This window comes from Coregonus clupeaformis, chromosome 8 (assembly GCF_020615455.1).
Source record: "Coregonus clupeaformis isolate EN_2021a chromosome 8, ASM2061545v1, whole genome shotgun sequence".
NCBI lineage: Eukaryota > Metazoa > Chordata > Actinopteri > Salmoniformes > Salmonidae > Coregonus > Coregonus clupeaformis.
The window spans coordinates 36425269-36441824 of record NC_059199.1 but is presented as its reverse complement, the minus strand read 5'-3'; the positions used below and the strand labels follow the sequence as shown (position 1 = coordinate 36441824).

At 41.5% G+C, this 16556-nt stretch overlaps 1 protein-coding gene across 2 annotated transcripts in view; it reads right to left on the bottom strand.

The window, feature by feature from the left end:
- Positions 1-15833, bottom strand: part of LOC121571954 (KH domain-containing, RNA-binding, signal transduction-associated protein 3) — a 176408-nt gene extending 160575 nt beyond the window's left edge. For both annotated transcript variants that reach the window (XM_041883758.2, XM_041883759.1), the window contains exon 1: positions 15280-15833. In XM_041883758.2, the coding sequence (XP_041739692.1) occupies positions 15280-15370 (91 nt within the window). In that variant the 5' untranslated portion in view covers positions 15371-15833. The remainder of the gene's footprint in view (positions 1-15279) is intronic.
- Between the last annotated feature and the right edge of the window lie 723 nt (positions 15834-16556).

Genomic DNA, 16556 nt, shown 5'->3' with positions numbered 1-16556 from the left:
GCATCCTGACTGGTTGCATCACTGTCTGGTATGGCAACTGCTCAGCCTCCGACAGCTAGGCACTACAGAGGGTAGTGCGTACGGCCCAGTACAACACTTGGGCCAAGCTTCCTGCCATCCAGGACCTCTATACCAGGCGGTGTCAGAGGAAGGCCCTAAAAATTGTCAAAGACTCCAGCCACCCTAGTCATAGACTGTTCTCTCTGCTACCGCACGGCAAGCGGTACCGGAGCGCCAAGTCTAGGTCCAAAAGGCTTATTAACAGCTTCAATCCCCAAGCCATAAGAGTCCTGAACAGGTAATCAAATGGCTACCCTGACTATTTGCATTGTGTGATATGAAGTTTACTTCATTGAGAATGTATGTGCAGCTGAAATTTGGCCATAGAATAAATTACAAAAAATATGTATTTTCAACGTCTGTAAATAACATATTTTCACCTTTCAGTAAAAAACAAAAATGAACCTGATTTCAACGTCCACAAAAGGCATATTTTCAACGTCCGGAAAATACATATTTTCAACTTTCATTCAGAACCGCAAATTACCCTGATTTCAACGTCCGGAAATTACGTATTTTCAACGTCCGGAAAATACATATATTAACCACCCCAAAAAGACTATTCACCTTTCATTCATAACCTAAAATGAGCCTAACTTCAACGTTTGGAAAACACATATTTTAGACATCTTTTCAACGTAATTCTACTTACTGGGAAGCCTCTGAATGCATTTCAACTCATCATAAGTTTAATGCTGTTGGAGCACAATGGCTATACTTGAAAAATTAAGTTCTACCTAAAACTAGGTCTGAGTTCTCTGGGAGCCTCTTATGAATTATCTCTTTCTGAGTCAGTCAATGCATGCACTGCTTACATTACTATTTTTAGGTTTGTATTGTGAGCTTCTGATATTGCATGTTGGGGATTAGGCCCACCAAAGTAATAAAGGAAACTGTATACACAGTGAGAACCCTTCAGCTTTATATGAAATGCGGGCCTCTTTTCTATGACCTTACAGAGCTGCAGCTGGATGAATCTCACCCTAAAGAATGTATAGGTTTACATCCTCAGCATTATATCTACTTGGCTTGACCTGATACCACACATATTGAGAGAAAAATCCATGTTGAGTGACACGTCATAGAGCAAAGCAGGCTGATTATTTCGGGATGTGTTTATTTATTTACCAAGAGTCTAGGTGACTTAGGATGCTTTCCAAATGGCACCCTATTTCCTATGAAGTGCACTACGTTTGACAAGGGCCCCTAGGGCTCTCGTCTAAAGAAGGGCACTATAATAGTGTGCCATCTGACATAGTGCCAGCAACACAAGGTGCACAAGAAGCGAGCGAGGCACCGCAAGGTGCTCCTTATCTGACTGAAGTGGAGCTGCGCTGCCTGACGGTCCATGGCTCCAGCGAGGTGGAACGATAAACATAATTAAATTTAGTTGGATTACAACAAAATGGATGGGATCAGCTGGGGAGGCGGGGAGGCTAATCCTAAACCAATCCCCTCAAAATAAGGTGCCAACCGACACAACACAGTGTATATAAAGTGAGAGGGCATATATAAAGAGAAGAAGAGGGGGGAGAGATGAGAGGGAAGGAGGGGAGAGGAAGGAAGGAAGCTGTCAGAGAAAGAGAGAAATCAAGGTAAGGGCACTGAAAAGGTCCCTTTTCAAAATGAGGACAAATACACCCAACTACTCCACAGTGAAGGAGACTATGAGCGAGATCAATGGCAGTTCATTGAATCTGCCAGGATTCTAATCACTGCTAGAAAGCAGGTAGATACAGGGGCTTGCGAAAGTATTCACCCCTCTTGGCATTTTTCCTATTTTGTTGCCTTACAACCTGGAATTAAAATTGATTTTTTGGGGGTTTGTATCATTTGATTTACACAACATGCCTACCACTTTGAAGATGCAAAATATTTTTTCTTGTGAAACAAACAAGAAGACCAAAAAAAAAAGAAAACTTGAGCGTGCATAACTATTCAAAAACATCCACACAGCTTGATGCTGCCACCACCATGCTTCACTGTGGGGATGGTGTTCTCGGAGTGATGAGAGGTGTTGGGTTTGCGCCAGACATAGCATTTTCCTTGATGGCCAAAAAGCTCAATTTTAGTCTCATCTGACCAGAGTACCTTCTTCCATATGTTTGGGGTGTCTCCCACATGGCTTTTGGCGAACACCAAACGTGTTTGCTTATTTTTTTCTTTAAGCAATGGCTTTTTTCTGGCCACTCTTCCATAAAGCCCAGCTCTGTGGAGTGTATGGCTTATAGTGGTCCTATGGACAGATACTCCAATCTCCGCTGTGGAGCTTTGAAGCTCCTTTAGGGTTATCTTTGGTCTCTTTGTTGCCTCTCTGATTAATGCCCTCCTTGCCTGGGCCATGAGTTTTGGTGGGCGGCCCTCTCTTGGCAGGTTTATTGTGGTGCCATATTCTTTAAAAAAATTAATAATGGATTTAATGGTGCTCCGTGGGATGCTCAAAGTTTCTGATTTTTTTTTATAACCCAACCCTGATCTGTACTTCTCCACAACTTTGTCCCTGACCTGTTTGGAGAGCTCCTTGGTCTTCATGGTGCCGCTTGCTTGGTGGTGCCCCTTGCTTAGTGGTGTTGCAGACTCTGGGGCCTTTCAGAACAGGTGTATATATACTGAGATCATGTGACAGATCATGTGACACTTAGATTGCACACAGGTGGACTTTATTTACCTAATTATGTGACTTCTGAAGGTAATTGGTTGCACCAGATGTTATTTAAGGGCGTCATAGCAAAGGGGGTGAATACATATGCACACACAACTTTTCCGTAATTTATTTTTTCGCATTTTTTGAAACAAGTTATTTTTTTCATTTCACTTCACCAATTTGGACTATTTTGTGTATGTCCATTACATGAAATCCAAATAAAAATAAATTTAAATTACATGTTGTAATGCAACAAAATAGGAAAAAAGCCAAGGTGGATGAATACTTTTGCAAGGCACTGTATACAGAGAAGAGACAGAGAGGAGTGACGGTGTTTGGATGTGCAGAACTATTATCAGACAACTTGATACTCCTGGGCTACACAGTCAGTCAGAGAGCAAAAACATACAACAGCATTTTCTTATGTGTCTCATTCTCATTCTGGTATCTATTGAATCTGTCAAGTTAGCAGGGTTGGGGACAAATGAAACACTGTTCGATGTGTGAAGACTGTTGTCTGGTTTTTACATGAGTGATAAAAAAGCCGAAACTGAAATGAGATGCTGGTGACAAAAATGAATAAGCATTGGATTTACACCTTCCCCATCTTCTGAACGAGTGGTAAATTTACACTTGTCTTTCTCCCCACAGCTATACAACCACATTGTTTCCCTCAGAGGGACTGCCTATTCAGCTATTCACCAGAACACATAAACTAACCTCACCATGAAAAGTTTTTTAGACACAGAAAATGGTTCTAGGAGATTCAGAGGGTATGGAATGAAAGCAGGGGTCTACACCTTAACCTGCCTTTCTCTATCATATATACAGTAAATATATATTTTTCACATCTAGCTATTTTTTCCTTTACCACTTTTCCTTTTATTTTTTCTATTTCAATTCCAATTTCATTCCACTCGTCACTTTCCTCCTCCCCCCTAATGCATTTTCCCTTTTTTAACTGAGTTTTAGTCCAATCCTTCACAAAGAGCATTCCCCCAGGGGATGTGAACCCTTTCCTCTTTCAGTTGCCCATAACTACAGTAAACACATGCCCACATACCAGAGCTCTCTCTCTGTCTCTCTCTAGCTCCCAGTCTAATCCAGTGTAATCCCACAGTGCTGTCTTTGTGCTGTCTTGGGCAGACGTCAGTGGATTATCATCCAATAAGAATATGATTAATGGATTTATAATTGCAGCGGGCGATCCTGGGAGAGAACACAGTTTGCCCTGGATTAATATGAGTTAAAGTAACGTACTGGTGGTGAGTAGAGGAGAGGAGAGGAGAGGAGAGGAGAGGAGAGGAGAGGAGAGGAGAGGAGAGGAGAGGAGAGGAGAGGAGAGGAGAGGAGAGGAGAGGAGAGGAGAGGAGAGGAGAGGGGCCAACTTGGAGGTCTGTGCTGTTAGCTGGTAACTGGTGCTTCTGGTTGAGTTGAAGACCTCACCACTCTATGACTGCAAGCTGGGCTTAAACTATCTCTTTTCAGATCTGGGGCTCTCTGACTACTACTGCCCCCTCTACACAAGCACTGGTGCATTATTTAAGACAGCGATGACAGGCTATATAGCACTGTTAAATAGCAGCTTGACCAGCTGGGTATGGATAGCAGCTTGACCAGCTGGGTATGGATAGCAGCTTGACCAGCTGGGTATGGATAGCAGCTTGACCAGCTGGGTATGGATAGCAGCTTGACCAGCTGGGTATGGATAGCAGCTTGACCAGCTGGGTATGGATAGCAGCTTGACCAGCTGGGTATGGATAGCAGCTTGACCAGCTGGGTATGGATAGCAGCTTGACCAGCTGGGTATGGATAGCAGCTTGACCAGCTGGGTAGGGGGAAGGGCCAACCAGGAACATGATAAAGTAAACCAAATGTAAAATGTTATCACAATTTATCATATTTTAAACTATCATGTTTTGCATTAAATTGTATTGTCCATGGGGTTTTGTCCAATGGTGTCCTAGTAAGCCAACTATCAAGACCCTATCAGCGTGCCACGCCTGGGCCTCATTTGCTATCAGGGAGATATCAGGTTTCTCTTTATTTAAATGAGGTTTGTGTGACTGTTTATGTTGACTCTGTTGCCAGCTAAATCATTTAAGTTAATCTTCCATTGAAAGCAGTGATGAGATGCAGAGGTGCTTCCTTTATGTCACTGCTGCTATGATCCTTGCTCCTCCTTATACCATGACAAACTGGAGCATCAGCAGCTGCTGACAACGAAAAACGAAAAACTTTAAACACTTCCTACTCATTTTAGCTAAAAAAATTAATGCAAAGCACCTTTTCCAAGCCACTGGGTTTAATTGGAAGGCATGCAATAAAATTGTACATCATAATGGAAAGAAGCCGGATGATGTGGATACTTGTTGAGAAAGAAATTGTGCAAGATATAATAAATAGGGGAGAGTGGGGTAAGTTGAGCCAACGGGGCAAGTTGAGCCACCCTTGTTTCTAGGCAACCATACACAAAAGTAATGATTTGACCAAATATTTAGGTAGAGGTCATCTGTGAGGGAAGAATCCACGTGGAAAAAGTGGTAAAAACTGATTTTCACTAAGTCAAATGAATTTATTGTGTTAGAGGTTTCATGATGCTTGTATCTAAACTAAATATATAATTTTAAGATGGTTCTATACATCAGTTGGGGTCTCTATAAGCTTCAATATGAGGTCCTAAACCTAGCATGAAAGTGAATCCTTGTAGCTGTGTGGGCTAATAGTCAAGATGTTTAGCATGGGATTTGTTGAGCCAATGGCCATGGGGTAAGTTGAGCTAATGATTGAGCCAATGGCAAATTGAAATATTGTGTTTTCTTCCCAGGCTTAATGCAAGGCATTATCGCTGGGATATGACGTAACAACAGGGCCTGGGCCCGGTTGCATAAAACACCTTAAGTACATTTTCCCCTTATCTTTTCCCTTAAAGTTTCCTTAACTTTAAGTCAGTTGCACAAAACATTTAAAGGTGAATTTCCCCCTTAAATTAAGTGAAAAAGACCCATGAGGTCCCTTAACTGCTTCATTCAGTATGTAAACAGCATTTGTGGAGGTGAATGTTGCTTTCATCTCCTCTGGTTACAAAAAGGAAAACATCAACCAGCAATGGAATTATTGTGTAATTATTGGGACAGTGATACATGTTTTTGTTTTTTGTTTTAAATGATATAATGACTATGAGGTTAAAGTGCAGACTGTAAGCTTTAATTTGAGGGTATTTTCATCCATATTTTCGCCGCACAAATATCATACCCCACAACAATTCTAACCTCCCCTGTTATTGTAATGGTGAGAGGTCTGCATCTTGGGGGTATGATATTTATGCATCTGTAACTTTCTCACTCACTCGTCATTATTCACAATTTATTCAGGACTATCCGTAATCATGGTAACATCCACATTAATGTATAAGTGTTTAGAAACATATTCTATTCTATTCTTATTTACAATAAAAGTGACTCCAAAATGACACAATACATTATTACCATGAATTTCTATTGGGCACAAAATAATCTGAAACACAACCAAAACAAACAGCAAATGTATCCAACAAGTTTGTAGAGTCACAAGCTTGATGTAATCATTGCATGCTAGGAATATGGGACCAAATATTAAACTTTAATACACATATGTGAATTTGTTGCAGTACTTTTGGTCCCCTAAAATGGGGGGACTATGTACAAAAAGTGCTGTAATTTCTAAACAGTTCACCCGATATGGATGAAAATGTCCTCAAATTAAAGCTGACAGTCTGCACTTTAACCTCATATTCATTGTATCATTTCAAATCAAAAGTACTGTAGTACAGAGCCAAAACAACAACAAAATTGTCACTGTCCTAATAACTGATTATTCTACAGAGATAACTGCGTTGTTTATCCGTAATATTGTAATATTACATTATTAATTATTTGTTTTTATCCAGACAATTATTCTGTGCTTCTGCATTTTTATCCACTAACTAGTGAACCTGGATCAGTCAGAACGCATCCTAAATACTCCCTATATAGTAAACTACTTTTGACTAGGGCCCGCAGTACTATTTAAATAGGGTGCCATTTAGGACGTAGAAAATAGGGTGCCATTTGGGACGCAACCCTAGAGTCCTGGTGGTGAGAACAATGTTGAATTACTGCATCGCCACCTCATTACCTGTGACATAACGGGTGTTCCACGCATCACACATTAACAGTGAGATCAATCCCACAATGTAAACTAATCAGTCCTATAAATGACATGCCATTAGGTTTTATGACCAAGCGTGGCTGTTTAAGTCTGTGTTAGGCCTGGCCTACATCTCACCCCTCCTGTAGAGTCTTCTGGGATACCTCAGCTAGAGGAGTGAACCACCGCACAGCAAACACCTCAGACCTCTGAGCCATAGCTCACACACAGCACCACACAACACCTTACACACTGCAACCCTGACCTACTAGTCGAAATTTAGTTTCTGGGTCTCTCTCTCTCGCGCTCTCTCTCGCGCTCTCTCTCACTTCACCTGTGAGTTCAACAGCGTAACAGTACATCTGTAGGTCAGATCCCAGAGTAAGTGGACCCCTCCTGTCCTGTATCTGTCTCCCTGTGTAGTCGACTAGCTCAGCGTGCTGGCCAGCCACTGATGTTTATCACTAACAACCACTGTTTTCATAGCAACACAACAGTATCTCAGGCTTTGATGCTCTGCCAAGGCCTATTTCTGCTCACTGCTGGACGTGCGTTCCTAGGATGCGTCCAACATATCACCATTCAGTGGAGGCTCCTCAGAGGAGGAAGGGGAGGACCATCCTCCTCAGTGAATTTCATAAAAATATTGAAACATTTAAAAAGTTATCCCTTTTAGATAAAACTATACTAAATATATTCACGTCACCAAATAAATTAATTAAAACACACTGTTTTGCAATGAAGGTCTACAGTAGCCTCAACAGCACTCTGTAGGGTAGCACCATGGTGTAGCCGGAGGACAGCTAGTTTCCGTCCTCCTCTGGGTACATTGACTTCAATACAAAACCAAGGAGGCTCGTGGTTGTCAGCCCCTTCCATCGACTTATACAGTAAATATGACAACTTCCGGAGGACGTCCTCCAACCTATTAGAGCTCTTGCAGCATGAACTAACATGTTGTCCACCCCATCAAAGGATCAGAGAATGAATCTAATACTGAAAGCGTAAGCTACAGCTAGCTAGCACTGCAGTGCATAACATGTGGTGAGTAGTTCACTCAAAGAGAGAGAAAGACAATAGTTAAACAGTTTTGAACAAATGTATTTCTTCAAAAAATTAAGATGCAAGAGAGAAGGGGAGAGAGAGAGAGAGAGCTAGCTATATTTAATATTTTTTACACTTTCACTTACTTAGCTAGCGAATGCAGCTAGCTAGTTTAGCCTACTCAAACACCCGGCTCAAACAGAGAGATGCTATGTTATCAAGCTGGCTATGGCTATCCAATTCAGGAACTCTTCCACGTGAAGGTAAGCTTTTGGTTTTATACATTTATTGCCACCAGGGCCCGCCGGTGTTACTGCTAAACTGCATTGCTAACTGTACTGCATGATTGTAGCGGGTTTACTAATGCGTTAGTTCTAGTAGCTATGTTGACTTCACGTTAGCTAATATGGTGACAATGATGTAGGCTGTGTGTAGCGGTTAGCGGTTACGATATGAAGGTTTGGCCTGGTCACAGACAACTGATGTGTTGTTCACTGAAGGTCACAAGCGAAGGGAAAAGGTGAGAGGAGGAGAGCACGTAGATGCGAGAAGGAATTATCCCATGATCAAAGGGATCATGCTGTATGTGGCTGCTATGAAAGTGAACTGTGTTTGCATGTGATCAGGGGTGTATTCATTCCACCAATTCTGTTGAAAAATGTTTCTTAAACAGAAGCAAACAGAACAAAACGGGGATAAACATACCTGAATTTGTCCAATAGAAATTGACTAATGATTAACCTCTACGGGATCGGTGTCCCGTATACGGGACGGTTGAGCTAACGTGCGCTAATGTGATTAGCATGACTGCTGTAAGTAACAGCAGACTTTCCAGGATATAGACATGTCTTATATGGGCAGAAAGCTTAAATTCTTGTTAATCTAACTGCACTGTCCAATTTACAGTAGCTATTACAGTGAAAAAATACCATGCTATTGAGTGCACAACAACAAAAAACTTATCACGGCAACTGGTTAGATACATACACCTCTGAAGGTAAATAATGTACTTACATTCAGTAATATTGCTCTGATTTGTCATCCTAAGGGTCCCAGAGATAAAATGTAACATAGTTTTGTTTGATAAAATCCATTTTTATTTTCAAATGTAGGAACTGGGCTCTACAGTTTGAACCCCTGCTGTCTCTGGCTCCACACCCACCCCGCCCGGCCATCTAGATGTGTGAAAGTTAGTGTATAAGCTAATGATCCATCATGTATGACATTCCTGTGATTGTGTAAACTTACATTTTGTATTACCATATCATTTTTGTATGTTCTCTATAGTTATGTACTTGAAAATGTATCAATTGACCAATTCGGCACATTTGGGCAGACTTGATAAAAAATAGTCCAGTACTGCAATGCTTCACTGGATCAATCTGAAACTTTGCACACACAATGCTTCCATCTAGTGGCCAAAATCTAAATTACATTTCAAAGATGATGAAAAAAAACTAAACAAAAAATGCATGTTTTTTGGTTTGTATTATCTTTTACCAGATCTAATGTGTTATATTCTCCTACATTAATTTAACATTTCCTCAAACTTCAAAGTGTTTCCTTTCAAATGGTATCAATAATATGCATATCCTTGCTTCAGGTCCTGAGCTACAGGCAGTTAGATTTGGGTATGTCATCCTTAAGACATTAAAGCCTAGATCAGCAAGATTCAGGCAAGATTGAGCAAGGCGGTATTGAATGTGTCAATGTCTGTCACCTTGATTCCTCAAATTTCTCTCGACCTGTGCACCTACGTTGTAAACTTTTATTCATAGGCTAGGTTGTAGCAACCTCATGATGAGTATAGGGAAAATTTGAGTATTATGTGGTAGCCTAAACCTATTGATGTTACATTGAGCTTGGTGAATGGAATGTGAATGACAGTCATCCAATATGCTGTAATAGAAATAAGGCCATGCTCATTAAAAAAAATAGCATCCTCCCTCATCTTAAACGGCACCTACCACCACTGTTACCATTGGGCGAAAGGAGTGCACTATATAGGGAATAGGCTGGGTGCTTTTTCGGATGCAGCACTAGTCTGCAGTGCACACAGACACAGTACATTTTGGGGCAAATCTAAAACCATCTAATACCACGCTGAATAGCATCTCTTTCTGTTGAAAGGAGGGATATACTGTATATATGAACCAACTGCTATAGGAGATCTTCTGAAAGAAGTTCTGTAATGGACTCCACCACACACCTGCTCATGTCTTTGTTCAGAACTGCTAGGATCATTTTATTTTGGGTTCCTTCCATTGTGGCCTAACCTGGTCTACCCAAGCAGAGCTCTTTAATGTAATACAAACACTGTGCTGGGTGCCTGCAGCGGAACAGACAATTATAAGAGAGGGTATGGTATAGAACTAGTGGAAGAGCTGTACTGCTCATGTGCAGAACCAGGGATGGCTCCATAGAGATGGGCAGAAGGTCTTGGAATGCTAGGAGTGAGCAGCATGTTTTGCATGTAATACAATAAGTTATAGTGGGTAGGCCTATATACAGTGGGGAGAACAAGTATTTGATACACTGCCGATTTTGCAGGTTTTCCTACTTACAAAGCATGTAGAGGTCTGTAATTTTTATCATAGGTACACTTCAACTGTGAGAGACGGAATCTAAAACAAAAATCCAGAAAATCACATTGTATGATTTTTAAGTAATTAATTTTCATTTTATTGCATGACATAAGTATTTCATCACCTACCAACCAGTAAGAATTCCGGCTCTCACAGACCTGTTAGTTTTTCTTTAAGAAGCCCTCCTGTTCTCCACTCATTACCTGTATTAACTGCACCTGTTTGAACTCGTTACCTGTATAAAAGACACCTGTCCACACACTCAATCAAACAGACTCCAACCTCTCCACAATGGCCAAGACCAGAGAGCTGTGTAAGGACATCAGGGATAAAATTGTAGACCTGCACAAGGCTGGGATGGGCTACATGACAATAGGCAAGCAGCTTGGTGAGAAGGCAACAACTGTTGGCGCAATTATTAGAAAATGGAAGAAGTTCAAGATGATGGTCAATCACCCTCGGTCTGGGGCTCCATGCAAGATCTCACCTCGTGGGGCATCAATGATCATGAGGAAGGTGAGGGATCAGCCCAGAACTACATGGCAGGACCTGGTCAATGACCTGAAGAGAGCTGGGACCACAGTCTCAAAGAAAACCATTAGTAACACACTACGCCGTTATGGATTAAAATCCTGCAGCGCACGCAAGGTCCCCCTGCTCAAGCCAGCGCATGTCCAGGCCCGTCTGACGTTTGCCAATGACCATCTGGATGATCCAGAGGAGGAATGGGAGAAGGTCATGTGGTCTGATGAGACAAAAATAAAGCTTTTTGGTCTAAACTCCACTCGCCGTGTTTGGAGGAAGAAGAAGGATGAGTACAACCCCAAGAACATCATCCCAACCGTGACGCATGGAGGTGGAAACATCATTCTTTGGGATGCTTTTCTGCAAAGGGGACAGGACGACTGCACTGTATTGAGGGGAGGATGGATGGGGCCATGTATCGCGAGATCTTGGCCAACAACCTCCTTCCCTCAGTAAGAGCATTGAAGATGGGTCGTGGCTTGACAATGACCCGAAACACACAGCCAGGGCAACTAAGGAGTGGCTACCTAAGAAGCATCTCAAGGTCCTGGAGTGGCCTAGCCAGTCTCCAGACCTGAACCCAATAGAAAATCTTTGGAGGGAGCTGAAAGTCTGTATTGCCCAGCGACAGCCCCGAAACCTGAAGGATCTGGAGAAGGTCTGTATGGAGGAGTGGGCCAAAATCCCTGCTGCAGTGTGTGCAAACCTGGTCAAGACCTACAGGAAACATATGATCTCTGTAATTGCAAACAAAGGTTTATGTACCAAATATTAAGTTCTGCTTTTCTGATGTATCAAATACTTATGTCATGCAATAAAATGCAAATTAATTACTTAAAAATCATACAATGTGATTTTCTGGATTGTTGTTTTAGATTCCGTCTCTCACAGTTGAAGTGTACCTATGATAAAAATTACAGACCTCTACATGCTTTGTAAGTAGGAAAACCTGCAAAATCGGCAGTGTATCAAATACTTGTTCTCACCACTGTATCTAGGTTAAAGCAGATATAGCGGGTTGTTACAGGAGGGGGTCGCAGTTCCAGAACGACCCACTAAGTGTCATCCTCCGACAACCTTAGGCACCTCCTCGCTCACAGTCTGGACTAATCATCATCCTATTGGTGTCACCTGTGTCTACCTGTTCACCTGTGTATTTATGCCCTCACTTCCCTGTGTTCCCTTGCTCAGTTTTCTCTGCTAGTTTCTCTATGCTCAACAGTACTAATCAGTGTCTGATCGGAGAAGTATGTACAGGTACTCGAGAAGTGTTCTTCCTGTTTCTTTATTATTTCAGTCATAGTTAATATTTCGTATTTTGGCTGTCAGCCTGTTTTTGGAGACATATTTGCTCCACCTTTCTGTTAAGTCCGTTGTTTTGTATCCTGGCTTCAGGGCCACCAGTAAAGATCCTTGTTTCACCATCTCAGCCTACTGCATACTGTCTATCCTGCACCGCACCTGGGTCACACCTCACACCAACCCTTACAGCAGGTAGCTTCATTATTTTAAAAAAAACTTGAAATATTAGATGCTGTTTCTGCAGTTTAAAACAAGAAAGGCCTCATAGCGAAACACAACTTTTGCAACAATGTCGCAATCTATATGAGGTTCTCACAGCCGAAAGCAGTCTTGTTGAATTCCTTAAAATTAGTTTATTCTTATAGTGAAAATTAAGTCTTCAACTTATCTAATTGGAAGCATGATAAGATATTTACATAAATTCATGTCAGCAGTGAAGTCACTACTAAACAGACCTAGCTGGAGCTGTGGCACATTATGAAATGTTTTCCAGGAGAGGTGCTTTTCTATTAGATCTCATTTTACCTCTTTTTTTTGTCACATACACTGGATAGGTGCAGTGAAATGTGTTGTTTTACAGAGTCAGACATAGTAGTACGGTGCCCCTAGAGCAAATTAGGGTTAAGTGCCTAGCTCAAGGACACGGACAGATTTTTCGGTTACTGACCCAATGCACTACCCGCTAGGCTACTTGCTTGCTGCCCTACAGTATACCTACAGTATGGTACAGGTATCTAAACTTCCATCTCCGAGTACAGCTGTCCCCCCAACTTCCCCAAAGTGTATCTCTCCAGACATAGTTATCTACATAGTATGCGGCCCTTTGCTGTCTGTCTGTGTGCTTACTCTCTGTAGTTCTGTTCGCGTCCCCTACCAATTGCATAATCAAGTCGAGAGCTGGTGGGGAAGATGCCAGAAGAAGTGTTATATTAGAGAAGTGCTTAAAGTAGTGCTCTGTTCCATTGCATCATGAAATAAAAGTATTTACATTTGAGTTTGTGGCAAACTGTTACTGACTGTTACTGGCTCTTACGGACCGACTCACGGCAGAACTGAGCCTTGTTTGGGTGATGAAGTACGACAGCAATCTACACCTTATTCTCTATATAGTGCACTACTTTTGACCAGGGCCCTATATAGTGCACTACAATAGGGCTCTGGTCAAAATAAATGTACTGTAGGGGATAGGGTGCCATTTGGGACACACCAGGAATCTGTTAAAATTATTGGATCCAAGAGTTATTATTACAGTGGAAATGATTGTGGAATATTCAGAATCACACTCCTCCAACTCCATTGAAAGCATTGGCTTGTTCATTTATACGACTCATGTGAACCCTCAGCGACACTCTGTTGAAGAAACGAGCGCTACGTTAAACCAAATGTATATTTCCTTCAAATCACATTTACCTCATGGTGAGCTGGGAAATCTGTGCTGGAGAAAAAGGCCAAAGCTATTTTACAGACTGAAACCAGCTGATAAGGAGAAAGTGCTGAGTAAACTACGTTCTTATCGGCGTCTGACTACACTGATTCAGCTCTAAGTGAGAGAGCTGAAAGAAACACATTCATAAAGGCCCTTCTGTCCCGGTATTAACCTAACTCAGTGCTTTAAGCTATTCTTTCCCGTATTGCCCAACTCAATACGTTTAGCTATAGGCTATTTCACTTTCTTAAAACGGAACAATCTATCCATAATGGGTACAAAATGGGACTGAGTACAGCGGGGCTCCTGCATGTCACACAACTGTGTTAGACTGCTGAGCTAAAGCCTAGGCACTAGGGAGTTAACGCAAGTCGTCAGATCTCAGGTATTGTTACTCTTGGTGGAGCATGGTTCACCAAACCAAACATTTGCATATTACTCGATAGGAATATTATATCCAGTAATCTATTTACTTCTCTCTTATGTGTCAGGTACAGGTACAGGTACAGGTACAGGTACAGTTCAACAACTGTGAATGTAAAGTTTACATCAGTAGATGTCGTTAAAGTCGTACTTGACCATTAAAATTAGGTGGCCAGTAGCCTACTATACAAATCAAAAGCTTTGAAAGCTTAGCGAGATATAGCCATTTTGCAAATAGGATTTTATTTTCTGAAATCCAGGCAGACAGCACTAGACACAAAGCTCATTTACAAGTGGTATTTGATGGATATACTTGGATGCTATTCCGGTGCTCTTCCCACAAGAGTGTACGCAAGGAGGTGCGCCTGGAAGTATTGTAAAATTCAGACAGCTTCAAAGCCAACAGTACGCTCGGCGCTCACAGACGTCTCAGCAATGGATTAATTCAACAGTCTTCGATTCAAATCGCTGTGGAACTCGCGCATCTATCCGCTCAAATTGCATTAGAATCAAGTCAAGTTCTGCAAAGGGGAAAACAAATCCAACTTTAATGAGAATGTGTTGTTTCCACTGTTAACATCATAATTTACACGTCTCAGCGCTGGATAACAGAGCTACTTAGAGAGGCTCCTACATTGTTATCAGTTTATCATAGTAGTTGTATGCAAACATAGAGACATGTAGTGTTACTAAATACTGTAGGCCTACATTGTATAAGTAGAGTGGTGATTTACAATTATGATTGAATGTTTATTTATGTATAGGCTAACAGAAAGGCGTGGCATTTTATAGCGTAGGCAACCGCCAGCCATTCCACTTAGGCTATTTTATGTATACCAGACAGTTATTCAAATGTTCAACTAATCAACAAGCCCTTCGTCGAATAAAGTGTGCTGGTTCTGGAATACATCAAATAGCCTGAGTGTGGATCTGGTCTGTATTATGGTCTATTTGGGACAGCCCCAAATCAAAACTTCAAATATGTCTTTAAAGTGTAATATTAGCTAAAAGTGGCACCAACATAACCCAAACAGTATAGGTTAGTATTCTAAGCTATACAGTAGAAACGTCCCATAATAAATTGGGATGTTCTCTTGTCTTACCTTGATCTAGTAGTCGTAGAGAGTGATGAAACGTGGGGTCCAGTGTGTCCTTCTCTGCCATCAGCTCCGGTAAGTACTTTTCGTTATCCATTTCGTCCCGTGCTGTTGGTCCACGCCGTCCACAAAATAAATAAGCAACGATACAATTCAAAAACCTCGGTTTATTCCCAACACCTGCCCCCACCAAAACTAGCAGCGGTAAATTATTTTTTTTAAAGAAAAGGAATGCGGCAATGTCATTCGCAACCACTATAACATCACATAAGTAGTTCTAAGCTGTAACAGCGACCAAAAACTGTCTGTGCGCGGGTGTCTCTGGTAGAAATTCCGTTATCCCATCCGTGTAGTAGCCTATATATTCACCATCACCTTGCAGACCCCTCGCATGCAACACCTCCAACCTAGAGACTCTCTCTGTTCTGTAAACAAGCTCTTTGAAGCTCCCCCGGAAGGTCTCCACCAGCAACGAGGGCTCATTCCAGCTCCTCTACTATTGGTTGCCGATCAGTGTTCAAGAAAATGCAATGTAGCGTCAGTCATTAGAAGGGGCGGGCGCTCCATCCTGGAGTGAGGGAAACCGCTGGAACTGTCCATGGTGCTGATTCCGCGGCGCGCGGTTATATGTTGTTCGATGTGACACGAGCCTGGAACGATCTTAATTACAATGTATAGAGGACATTAATAACAGTCCTTCTCTTGTTAAATTGTACAATAAAAATGTGCCCAAACCCAATAGTCCATCAATATGCAAATATATACCAATACCTTATATCAGTTTCCAATGCACGAACTCTGACTTTTTGGGGGTAAATGTGTTATGCTACATACATAGGCACCCTTTCTTATTTTAATTTTTTATTTAACCTTTATTTAACCAGGTAAGCCAGTTAAGAACAAGTTCTCATTTACAACTGTGACCTGGCCAAGATAAAGCAAAGCAGTGCGATAAAAACAACAGTTACATATGGGATAAACAAAACATTAAGTCAAAAATACAACAGAAAAAGTATATACAGTGTGTGCGAATGTAGTAAATTATGGAGGTAAGGCAATAAATAGGCCATAGTGCAAAATAGTTACAATTTCGTATTAACACTGGAATGATAGATGTGCAAATAGAGATACTGGGGTGCAAATTAGCAAAATAAATGACAATATGGGGATGAGGTAGCTGGGTGGGCTAATTTCAGAATGGCTGTGTACAGGTGCAGTGATCGGTACGCTGCTCAGACAACTGATGCTTAAAGTTAGTGAGGGAGATAAGAGTCTCCAGCTTC